General features: G+C 37.5%; 1 protein-coding gene across 1 annotated transcript in view; it reads left to right on the top strand.

The window, feature by feature from the left end:
- The first annotated feature begins 619 nt into the window (after window positions 1-619).
- The window catches only part of pparaa (peroxisome proliferator-activated receptor alpha a), a 24,816-nt gene continuing 11,937 nt past the window's right edge, over window positions 620-13,498 (top strand). The window contains exons 1-3 of the mRNA XM_016495997.1: window positions 620-808; window positions 8,672-8,911; window positions 9,846-10,003. Of these exons, the coding sequence (XP_016351483.1) occupies window positions 8,680-8,911; window positions 9,846-10,003 (390 nt within the window). The 5' untranslated portion in view covers window positions 620-808; window positions 8,672-8,679. The remainder of the gene's footprint in view (window positions 809-8,671; window positions 8,912-9,845; window positions 10,004-13,498) is intronic.

Here is a 13,498-nt window from a genome sequence, read left to right as displayed (position 1 = left end):
AATAAAACTGTAATATCAGTGCGGATGGGTTTTAAATTAATTATACATAAAATGACCTACAAATTGATTAAAAATGTTAATGAATAGTATTTGACAACAATGTAGTTACAAATGTAACAACAGAAATTAATTACAGAAAGGTATTTTTAAATGTAAGTACAATGTAAAAACATGCATGTACACAGTAAGTGCGTTGTACCAAATTATTAATTTAAATGAAGGTACATAGTAGTTAAAAACCATTCAAATAGATTTATAATGTTAATTTTGGGGGTCTCGCGTGAGGCTTGGGGGGGTGATATTCTGATTCATTTCAGAACATCATCAGTAGGTGGCAGCAAAGGTGCGTTATTGTCACATTGTATTAACTATTAAAAAAAAAACGAATAGGTCGCTAAGTGAATAGGTAACTAAACATACTTTAAGACAACATAGGCCTACGTAATATTAATTATTTTATAATTAATTATATTAAGCAATATGGCGAAATATTATTCAGGCGCATAAAATAATACCATCATCATCTCAATGAGATCTGTTGCTCAGCTACGCGACTTTAAACCGGTGGGCGTGGCTTTCCGTCTAAAAGCCTGCGCCGATTGGCCGAATCCATAGGTGTGTGCTGTCGCATCCGGAACGAGCGAGCTCGACTGCTGTCAGAGTGGTTTGACAGCAGTGTTTGCGGTGAATTTTAAATAGGACTGTTGAGGAGTACTACAGCCTCTCTCGCACCACCGAGCTGAGTGTTGGCAGTGTCACAGAGCCCGTGTGTTTTACTCCTGCCTGCATGGCGGCCTGGGATTGGGAGGTAGACGCGCAGCTCTTGTAAACAACGAGCTTGTGTAACATTATGATCATGTTTTATCCGGTTTTATGGCCGTAATTACTGTAAGCGTAGGCTTTTAACTGGAGCAAAGTAAACATTCACATAAGAACACATGTCTGTGCTATTTTCACAGAGAGAGTCTTATCACATACTCTGTAAAGAATAATACATGCGCTTGCTATAGTTTATCAAGATTTAAACTCTTGCTGCAACCAAAGCGAAACTTTATAGCTACACTTACATGCGCTCGGTCGATCTTTAAAGCTTGCAGATTCAGTCACTGGCTTGGTTTAGTTAGTTAGTTAGAATGTTATAGTGATATGATATTATGTATCTTTATTAGTTTATATACTGTATATATATTCATTCCAGTGTCAACTAACGTTAATGTAATGTTAACTAACATAATCATGCACACGCGTGTATCATTTATATATATATATTTTTTTTTAATACTCTTGTAATAGTTAAACTCAGTTAAATTTTGAATTCTTTTGGTTTAGGCTTTATCTAGGCCTATGAATTCAAAATTCTAATGTAACTATGAATGAACAGAGATGAATCTCACACTTAGCCGTCTAAAATATTCACTAGTAGTTTGGGAGTTACCTTGATTAACCTTTGTAAGCATTTAAGGAGCAATAACATAAAAGTACTTTAGATATTACATTTAATCTAATATTCACAAGTCAAATTTAATGTTGTTTGTTATAAAAATATTGCCTTTATTTTCCATTACAGTTTGTACATTTAAAAGATTTTATGAGGAATATGTCGCACTTGACTAGAAAATGTAAGTTTTTGTGATAAGTCATCTGATCTGTGCAGATGTGTTATTTTAGTATCATTGGTATACTATTATAGTTTGTAGTCATTATATGAATATATACGGTGAAGAACATTATGCAGGGCAAGCATGATGGAGCCTATAGAATGGAGTTATTTATATGCCCCTAAAATTCAAAAGATTGGGCAAACTGCCCATGTATGAGTTTTTGTCTCATATTTATATTTTATGATGTAGTTAAGCAATACTACACAAGTGCTGTTTTGTCCCGGATAGCACAAGGGCAAATGTGATATTGATTTTATACAACATTTAAATAAAAAATAATTTAATACTGTGTTATATTTTAGACACAATATTGTCTGTTTTTGCTAACACAAATATTACCTATTAAAGCCACAGCAGAACTGTTGTGCTTCTCCAAGCAACACACAATTTCAAAATTTGAACTAATCAGGTAAACCAATGATTTAATGACCCTTTCATAAAGAGAGCATTTGCTTCATTCCTGAATGAATCAGCTGTTTGAACAAATCAAATGATTAAATGACTCAGTGACTTATTCATTTAGACATTTACTGCCACCTACTGGCAGTTTTAGTTTCTTACTTAGATTATCATTTCAATGAAAAAATAATTTCATATTTACACATTAATACGAACAATTAATGAAGCATTGCGGATTTCATTAACCTTGAAATTATATGACGTCATTGTGTGGGCTCTGAGAGTCTCATTCGAGATGTCAGTTTATGAACAGTTAAATTACATTTTATATAATGATATTCACATTTTACTTTAGTTATTTGATGCATCTTAGAAATCTGATTCATAATATAGTGTGTATGCAGGAGCCCTAATACACTTTTAGGCAACTTTGAAAGTAGCTCCCTTAAAATTAAGTAATTTTATAGCCTGTTTCATAGCATAACTTATCTCTGTGGCCAAGTTTCTTTCACCCTATTGGCTTTGTGAAACACTTTTGATTATCATATATCATCTATAAGATTAGATTAATGCAGATTTATGGAGTGATTGTCATATTTAATTTGTCGTAACACAGACACAGACTTTTGGCCATGACTGTATCGGCAGGTTAAATGATAGAGAAACATCTGGCCTACATGGATGCACCTGCTTCAATTGCCCCATGTTTGCATTTCATAGTCCATATGAAGCCGTCTGCCTTGACTTAATGCTGAGTTGTCTCTCTGTAGGCTGAATGTACTAAACAGGCAGGATGTTTCCTGGGAGTGTGGAACGAAGACATTCCTGACCTATTATTGAAATCCCAGCGGTTTCGATTATAAATGCATCCATCCAGACATTAAGATTCTCTTATCTGATGCGTTCAGCTCGCTGCGGCGTCCGTTTGTTGGTGTAACGCCAGCCAAACTCCTGAACGGAGAGAAGCAGGCATGCAGGGTGTGTGTGTGCGGATTCGGACTTTGGCCCTGGAAGGGGTGCGTGTATTTATTGGCAGCTGGTAGAGCAGAACCGTGAATCGTGATCTGGTAAGCACTGATTTCATTCTGCTTTGCTCTGCGCTTAGGTGATGATTCGAACCCGGTTGGTTTGTAATTGTTCTGTCCGCTTTAAGCAAAGGCCTCACAGCCATTGTGAAAAGTGAAGTAGTTCTCTTTTGTGCAAGGATATGTTTTTTTTTTGTTGTACCTATATTTTAATCGGTGGCAAATAAGAGTGATTTTAAACTTTCAGTTTTAAAGACGTTTTTATTATTTACGTTTTGAAAAACTTTTTAGCATTTTTAAGAAAAGTAATTCCCTTACACTTTTTATGCATGCAAGTGTTTACATTTTGATCATTATTTTCAAAAAGGTTTTTAAATATATTTTTCAAGGTAAAGTTGTTATTATTAATTCATGAACATAATTACGGTTTTGGAGAGTCGTACCATGTTACATTTTACAACCTGAACAGACTTAGTCAGATTGTCATTTTAAGAGACTTGTTGACCTTGACACTCAATCATGAGGGTCTTCAGGGGTCCTTTCTGAATGATCATTTATTGTCTGCATTTTTTTGCATGTCAGTTGCATCATTAGACTTTCATTTAGAGACAAAATTATAATTACAAAATATTCTGAGAAATTCTAAGAAATAATACTTTAATAATAATAACAACAACAATAATTATTATTATTTAATAAATAAATAATTAATTATTTAATTAGTAATAAATAATTGCAAATAATTTTTTTAAGAATTAAATTATTTTCATAAATATTTTTTCTTCATGATATCGGGACAAGTTGTAATTATACTTTGTACCCACCAAAAATAATGAAATTAATTTTAATTCAGAAATTAAAAGCATGCTTATCACAGAAAAGGTGTATTTAAGATGCACTTTAATGCATTTTAATGCATTTTGAGTAATCAGTAGATCCAAAAAAAAAAGTCATGTCATTGACCTTTCACCAACACTGAGCAAATAGACTTGTCTTTATTTTTGCCAAGTAGTCTTGACCCACATCCAAACTGGAGAGATTTATCCGTTGCACATGCTGCTTGGAAGATGTGCATTTTATCATGCACTGAATCAATATTTCTTTCAGAAACAAACACACATGGTCTGTGGTCACAGATTAATCTTTATACTTCAGTTCTGTTGTTTCTATCCGGTGGGTAGAGATTCTGCTTGGTCATTGGTAGTTGGCTGATGCAGTGGAAATTTCTACACAGATGTGTTTGCTTTACATCTGTTGCCTTATGCTGTTTTGCAGCGAGTCCAAGGCTGATTCTGAAGTAATGATGGGGAGCACATGATCAGTATGGCCTGTCTGTAAAACACTACTAAGTTTTTGGGATAGGATTAAGTACGTTGACATTCATTGTCTTGTTGTGGATCTAAACTACCCCCTGGGACTGCTGTATTGTTATTACACGGTCAAACCGGACAGTCGGTAAAGATCAAGCAGGAAGGAGGGGGTAAATCAGCCTGTATTGGTTTCCCAGTCCTGTCAGCTGTGACCCTCCACAACAGGCCTCCTCCTCTTCAGCACGTAGGCTATGAGCGTGTGTGTCCTTCTCTAGCCAGAATGAGAAACACGCAAACCTTGCACTGCAAAAATCATGTTATTACCAAGCATTTTTGCAGGAAAAATTTCTAAATTTAATTAAAACAAGATACATTTACTTGACAAGCTAAATGACACAAGAAATATATTTTGATTGAGAATTTTATCAGTTTTAATGTTTAGTTATTTTGATACCATATGCAGATTTATATTGTTTTAAGGATATTTTGATTATTTTTCTTTACAGCAAAATAAGACAAAATATACATTTTTGTACAGCCGTCTCGTGACTCAGTCTTGTTCTGTTTATTTAATAGGACTCATTGAGGATTCCTCTCGTGCATTCATATGTGTTATTGTTCGGCTCTTGTTTTGTAATCTGCACTCATCAATGGGTATAACATCTGTTATGAACAAGGAGGTGTTGAATCCTATGCATCCGTTGGGATATTTGGGTAGAATTGATCGTAGTTTGGAAGCATCTAAGGTTTGGTTCTGCTGGTTAATGGCTCAGCCGGTCTCCATGGGCACATTTCCATTACAGCAGAAACTGGCGTTTCTCCTACACTTCGCTTGGCTCTCACTCGTTGTCATGAGGCTCAAGTCATGTGAGTGTCTGGGTTTACACTGAATAAATATAGTAGCTTCAGCTTATCGCTCTCTGTCTCGCACCCTAATACACAATTACTGTAGGTACACAAATGTAGTCTCACTCACTCACTCACTCAAACAAAGAAAAATATTCTTTTAAGGATATTTAGATGCACTTTTGCTTCTCAAGTAAATTTGAAGGATGTTTATATACTTTTACTGGAAAACAGGACAAAAACAGATGAAGAAAATTGAAGGTGTTTTGTTAATTTTCAAGCAAATCCATCTTGTTTCAAGAATATTTAGATGCAGTTTTGCTTCTCAAGTAAATTTTAAGCATGCTTTACTAAAAAACGGGGGAATTACGAAGATTTTTTTGCAGTGTAGTAACTAATATGCAGTCATTATGGCAGTCTGTATGTTTCTCCAATAGGAACGCTTGTCGCTTCACTTGTCTGTGCACGTTGTGTCACAAGCAGAATCAGGTGTGAGTCAGAAATGATTGCCGTACAGTTCTGAGAGAGCGGACGGCTGTGTACGTTGACCGAAGGATCACGCTGAGCTCAGGTTTCAGCTGCAACAGCTGGAGACAAACAGATGTGAACAGCCGGGTAAGTTTTTTGCTGTTCTGCTTCGGCCGAATCCACAGAGTAGAGAGATCAGGTTTAACTTTAGAAAGCTGGATGGCTTCCCCTCGCAGACAGAGCTGGAAACTGGGATTCTCTGCCAAGAGCTGATTTATGACGGGATTCGGCAGGAACATCTTGTCTACTGTCAGTAGTCAATGTTAGTGCAGATTTTGTCAGCTTTTTAGCACGGGTCGGTCAGTACTGCTTTAATTAAAACAAGATACATTTACTTGACAAGCTAAATGACACAAGAAATATATTTTGATTGAGAATTTTATCAGTTTTAATGTTTAGTTATTTTGATACCATATGCAGATTTATATTGTTTTAAGGATATTTTGATTATTTTTCTTTACAGCAAAATAAGACAAAATATACATTTTTGTACAGCCGTCTCGTGACTCAGTCTTGTTCTGTTTATTTAATAGGACTCATTGAGGATTCCTCTCGTGCATTCATATGTGTTATTGTTCGGCTCTTGTTTTGTAATCTGCACTCATCAATGGGTATAACATCTGTTATGAACAAGGAGGTGTTGAATCCTATGCATCCGTTGGGATATTTGGGTAGAATTGATCGTAGTTTGGAAGCATCTAAGGTTTGGTTCTGCTGGTTAATGGCTCAGCCGGTCTCCATGGGCACATTTCCATTACAGCAGAAACTGGCGTTTCTCCTACACTTCGCTTGGCTCTCACTCGTTGTCATGAGGCTCAAGTCATGTGAGTGTCTGGGTTTACACTGAATAAATATAGTAGCTTCAGCTTATCGCTCTCTGTCTCGCACCCTAATACACAATTACTGTAGGTACACAAATGTAGTCTCACTCACTCACTCAAACAAAGAAAAATATTCTTTTAAGGATATTTAGATGCACTTTTGCTTCTCAAGTAAACTTGAAGGATGTTTATATACTTTTACTGGAAAACAGGACAAAAACAGATGAAGAAAATTGAAGGTGTTTTGTTAATTTTCAAGCAAATCCATCTTGTTTCAAGAATATTTAGATGCAGTTTTGCTTCTCAAGTAAATTTTAAGCATGCTTTACTAAAAAACGGGGGAATTACGAAGATTTTTTTGCAGTGTAGTAACTAATATGCAGTCATTATGGCAGTCTGTATGTTTCTCCAATAGGAACGCTTGTCGCTTCACTTGTCTGTGCACGTTGTGTCACAAGCAGAATCAGGTGTGAGTCAGAAATGATTGCCGTACAGTTCTGAGAGAGCGGACGGCTGTGTACGTTGACCGAAGGATCACGCTGAGCTCAGGTTTCAGCTGCAACAGCTGGAGACAAACAGATGTGAACAGCCGGGTAAGTTTTTTGCTGTTCTGCTTCGGCCGAATCCACAGAGTAGAGAGATCAGGTTTAACTTTAGAAAGCTGGATGGCTTCCCCTCGCAGACAGAGCTGGAAACTGGGATTCTCTGCCAAGAGCTGATTTATGACGGGATTCGGCAGGAACATCTTGTCTACTGTCAGTAGTCAATGTTAGTGCAGATTTTGTCAGCTTTTTAGCACGGGTCGGTCAGTACTGCAACAGAGGGAAAGTGTTTTCTTTTTTTCTTTTAGATTGGCTGTGTTCGTCACTTGAAGGTAAAGTGTATTGTTGTTTCCTCCCAAAAACAGTGATCTGTTGCAGAAGGGCTTGAATGCGGAGTCTGGCATTGGTTAGCCTTCTCCATGTGACTGCTGTAAGAAATTAAAGGGTTGAGTGGAATGGCATTTGAACCGTTGTCCACAAGACCCCTTGAGCTGCCATAAAAATTCCCTCGAGAGCGTCTGAATCCTTTTGAGTGGTTAATTATTTTGTAGAGGATTTTTATCTCCTGCTCGCACTTGGAGCGTCCGGTGATATCAAGCAAGTGAAGCACATCAAAATAACTGCCATGCAACCCCTTGAAACTACTTAGCAGCCGCATAACAACACCACTCACGATTTCTTTGAAACATGTATAAATTGAAACCAGTTTGATTTTACACTGGCATATCTTTTACACCTAATCTTCATATGACCATAGTCGATGGAGCACTTGGTCTTTGGTCGGTCTCTTTAAGTTCACATGGCAGGACGAATGAGATCACATTCCTGTGATGAAACAGGCCAAAGCCTTTGAAACGCTCCCTTCATGTCTAAATAAAACGCTGCCATATCTGTGCCTGGGGTTTCCTTGGCAACCCCCCCTTGAACATGTTACTTATGCCACTTGTTTTAGCGTTGCTCTGAATGGAACTTCTTCTAGTCACTGTTTCACAGAGCACAGGCTGCAGTTTGCATACCAAGTAGATATTGAGTCTCCTTTTTTATCATCACAATCAAATAGTGCTGTTTAAAAATGATCAAATTAATAATAAATAAAATAACCATTAAAATAATAATAAAATAAAAGCTTTTATTTCTTTGTTTATGCATTGATATCGGGGCATTAGTCTGAAATAAAAATTATGAAGCTTTACATATGCAAAGGGATTTTTGATGACTGATCTATTTTGTGTTATTTTAGTATATTAATACTAATATAAATAAAAAAAATCAACATCATTTTTAAAATAAAATAACTCTTTTTTTATTTTAGTGTACATAAAAAGTCAATGCAAAACTATGAAAAATGATATAATAATAGTGGAAAAACAGCAAGTCTTTAAAAAAATTAATAATTGTTGAATGAATAAATGTTTTTTTTTTTTGCGTGTTTGCCTTTAAACCCAGTGTAATCTGTGTTGCGTCTTGCAGCCGTTTAAAAGATATGAAACATTTTCTTCACTCCGTTTTCACTTTACTTGCAATTGTTTGTCTTTGCAGACTGATGAATGATTCAAAGCTTGCCGTGGTCCAGCGCCATGGTAGACATGCCAAGCCTGTACAGTCCCTTGTCCCCGCTGGGCGATCCAATTCTAGACAGCCCTCTGTGTGGAGAGCTCATTGGTGACATGGAGGTGCTGGAGGACATCTCACAGTCCCTCAGTGACGATACCTTCAACTCCCTTCACGTGCTGGACTACCAGAGCAACAACACAGCAGCAGACAGCTCAACTGGCTTAGGTAGAGCATACGGACACACACACACACACACACAATCCTAACCAATCAGGCCCCTTAAAAAATTGTTAAAAAATTAACACTCTAATGGTAAAGAATTAAATACCTTTGCATTCATCTTATGGTATATAAACACATTTGGACACACTTGTCAGTTTAAGCTTAAAATTAGTTCTTCAAATGATGTATATTATTATTTTATATTATACAATTTATAACAAATTACATTTGTGCCTTTAAAAATTATGTTCATGTTGTGTAAAAAATAAAAAATAATGGTCACACTTTATTTTAAGGTCCAATTCTCACCATTAACTACGACTTTTGCCTCAATAAACTCCTTATTTGCTGCTTATTAATAGTTAGTAAGGTAGTTGTTAAGTTTAGGTATTGAGTAGGACTAGGGATGTAGAATATGGTCATACAGAATATGTGCTTTATAATACTAATAAACAGGCAATATGTTAATAATAGGCATGCTAATAAGCAACTAGCTAATAGTGAGAATTGGTCCCTATACTAAAGTATTACCAAAATAATCATAAAAAATATGTTGTGTCAGTGTAAATATATATATGTGCCCATGGGTGTGTTTGTCTTGTAGATGTCTTAACACCAGCGTCTAGTCCATCCTCAGAAGTGTTTGCGTCCAGCACGGTTCAGGATGAGAACTCTTCTGGTTCTCTGGCCCTCGAGTGCCGCGTCTGCGCCGACCGGGCCTCTGGTTTCCACTATGGAGTGCACGCCTGCGAAGTGCAGAATATGTGCTTTATAAGTACTAATAAACAGTCAATATGTTAATAATAGGCATGCTAATAAGCAACTAGCTAATAGTGAGAATTGGTCCCTATACTAAAGTATTACCAAAATAATCATAAAAAATATGTTGTGTCAGTGTAAATATATATATGTGCCCATGGGTGTGTTTGTCTTGTAGATGTCTTAACACCAGCGTCTAGTCCATCCTCAGAAGTGTTTGCGTCCAGCACGGTTCAGGATGAGAACTCTTCTGGTTCTCTGGCCCTCGAGTGCCGCGTCTGCGCCGACCGGGCCTCTGGTTTCCACTATGGAGTGCACGCCTGCGAAGGGTGCAAGGTAAGCTCGCACGCAATGCACACAGTGGAAAATTCTCACACGAGTGCCAAGAGTCAATACCAAAATGCCAACTTTTTCCTGCTTTGCATTAGTTAAGACACTGTGTTACACTTTCATAACCACAAACCTATCCGGGACAGAAAACACTTGAGCGCACACACCAGGGTCAACAGAAAGCACACGAGTTTCTGTAGTATTTTCATAGCTGCTTTTGCAAAAAGACTAAGAGTTCCCCCGAGGCTTGTTCTCCCTTCGTACATGTGAGGTGAAGCGTGTACAAGAGCTATTGCTTCATGCGGTGCATGTCAAATTGATCAGTAGGACTGCACACAACACACCCCAGCTGACTTGAGCCTGGGTCACGGCCGTTCTCATTCCTTTAAAGTTAACTACTACCAGCCCAGTTATTGCACTGTGCCATGTGTTTTTCTCCAGCAAGAGCAGACTTTGACCGTTGGCACCCCTTAGGGTGCAATTAAGACAGGACAATTGCAACGAGGTTTAGTGCGGTTTACCACTCTTTCACGTTGTACTTTGGTGAGACCAATTAAAATATGCTTTATAAATAATTTGTTTTAGTTAATAGTTATAGTTAAGCTTGTTTCAAAATTAAATGCTAATTAAAACTATTTCCGAGAATTTAAAGGAACACTATCAGTATCAGTGTGGACCGACTTAGTTCCTTATTTAGTTCAGGTCACTGGTTTTGAGCTTCATGCGCCTCTAGTTTAACTAAATTTCATGTTAGTTAATTATACAGTTTGACATTTACACAGTGTCCTAACTAGGAACGATATCATAAAGCAACAAGCACTAAAATCGATACTCCCATGTAAATCTGCGACAAGGACAGGACGTTTTGTTTGTCTCAGTTTTTTTATTTTTTTTGGTGTTGTGCTTTGTAGCCCCGCCCACATTTAAATTTCATTGGTCTAAAAAAGCGTCTATTACACATCAAATGTATTCTGAGAAAAATGAGGTGTGTAATACCTAGAAAAAACATTCATCTTAACTGTCACTTGGCTGACGGAGGATGCTTCCATAAGTAAACAATTTATTAACATATACTGTATATAACATAATATATACAAGCAATATCACTCTCGAGTAGACATGAGCTATGGCTGTATATCGGCGCGGCTGTGATTCGGCCATAGGCCAAGTAGGAGTGTCTTTAAAAGCCCTCTTTTGTGCAGAACTACTTCCTCCAAAATAATCATAAAAAATATGTTGTGTCAGTGTAAATATATATATGTGCCCATGGGTGTGTTTGTCTTGTAGATGTCTTAACACCAGCGTCTAGTCCATCCTCAGAAGTGTTTGCGTCCAGCACGGTTCAGAATGAGAACTCTTCTGGTTCTCTGGCCCTCGAGTGCCGCGTCTGCGCCGACCGGGCCTCTGGTTTCCACTATGGAGTGCACGCCTGCGAAGGGTGCAAGGTAAGCTCGCACGCAATGCACACAGTGGAAAATTCTCACACGAGTGCCAAGAGTCAATACCAAAATGCCAACTTTTTCCTGCTTTGCATTAGTTAAGACACTGTGTTACACTTTCATAACCACAAACCTATCCGGGACAGAAAACACTTGAGCGCACACACCAGGGTCAACAGAAAGCACACGAGTTTCTGTAGTATTTTCATAGCTGCTTTTGCAAAAAGACTAAGAGTTCCCCCGAGGCTTGTTCTCCCTTCGTACATGTGAGGTGAAGCGTGTACAAGAGCTATTGCTTCATGCGGTGCATGTCAAATTGATCAGTAGGACTGCACACAACACACCCCAGCTGACTTGAGCCTGGGTCACGGCCGTTCTCATTCCTTTAAAGTTAACTACTACCAGCCCAGTTATTGCACTGTGCCATGTGTTTTTCTCCAGCAAGAGCAGACTTTGACCGTTGGCACCCCTTAGGGTGCAATTAAGACAGGACAATTGCAACGAGGTTTAGTGCGGTTTACCACTCTTTCACGTTGTACTTTGGTGAGACCAATTAAAATATGCTTTATAAATAATTTGTTTTAGTTAATAGTTATAGTTAAGCTTGTTTCAAAATTAAATGCTAATTAAAACTATTTCCGAGAATTTAAAGGAACACTATCAGTATCAGTGTGGACCGACTTAGTTCCTTATTTAGTTCAGGTCACTGGTTTTGAGCTTCATGCGCCTCTAGTTTAACTAAATTTCATGTTAGTTAATTATACAGTTTGACATTTACACAGTGTCCTAACTAGGAACGATATCATAAAGCAACAAGCACTAAAATCGATACTCCCATGTAAATCTGCGACAAGGACAGGACGTTTTGTTTGTCTCAGTTTTTTTATTTTTTTTGGTGTTGTGCTTTGTAGCCCCGCCCACATTTAAATTTCATTGGTCTAAAAAAGCGTCTATTACACATCAAATGTATTCTGAGAAAAATGAGGTGTGTAATACCTAGAAAAAACATTCATCTTAACTGTCACTTGGCTGACGGAGGATGCTTCCATAAGTAAACAATTTATTAACATATACTGTATATAACATAATATATACAAGCAATATCACTCTCGAGTAGACATGAGCTATGGCTGTATATCGGCGCGGCTGTGATTCGGCCATAGGCCAAGTAGGAGTGTCTTTAAAAGCCCTCTTTTGTGCAGAACTACTTCCTTCCGCCACAGATTCAAATCTAAAGTTGACAGTTTAACAGTGTAATATCGCACTCTTATCAGCCAATCAGATTCGAGGACCAGAAAGAACTGCTGTATAAATAATAATACATAATTTGTTTAAAATAACACAAGCTCAGGATATTTTCACGTTGTATTCAATATGTAATAAATCAGAAATACCCCACTCGTGATTTTATTAAGCTTTTACATGCCTTGTAAATGCCAGTTGCCAACAAGTGGCTAAATGCAACTCTTGCTATCTGTTCTAACTTAAACTTTCCAGCTTGTAGATTTTAAAATATATTGAAATATTTCTTGGAGGTTTAGTGGTGGTGATATTAAAGTCATGCAACCGTGATTTGTTAATAGTTTGTTAGTTTGTTTATAACCAGGGATGCACATAAGTTTTTCAGTCTGGTTCTTATGAGAGCACCTTGGAGATTTGGTTTGATGCTCACCCTGAACATAGTGTGACCCATTAAATATAGCAATAAAAAATAATTATAATAATAATAATTAATGAAAATTTGGTTTGATGCTCACCCTGCACATAGTGTGACCCGTTAAATATAGCAATACAAAATAATAATGATGGAGATTTGGATTGATCAGGGCTCTAGACTAACTATTTTTACTAGGAGAACGTCTCGGTTACGTATGGTAACCCTCGTTCCCTGAAGGAGGGAACAGAGATGTGACGTCGGATGACCGACGAATTGGGAATTGGGATCTCGCTTAGAGAGACCAATCTACTTCGAGTGTAAACTAAACGAGCCAATGCACATTGGCATGCGATTATTGCATCCAGCTGCCGCTGATCACAGCGTGAGTATAAGTAGGCAGCAGAT

This window comes from Sinocyclocheilus anshuiensis, unplaced genomic scaffold (genome assembly GCF_001515605.1).
Source record: "Sinocyclocheilus anshuiensis isolate Anshui unplaced genomic scaffold, SAMN03320099.WGS_v1.1 scaffold538, whole genome shotgun sequence".
NCBI lineage: Eukaryota > Metazoa > Chordata > Actinopteri > Cypriniformes > Cyprinidae > Sinocyclocheilus > Sinocyclocheilus anshuiensis.
Note: the sequence above shows the minus strand (reverse complement) of the source record. Positions and strands in the feature narration are given on the sequence as shown.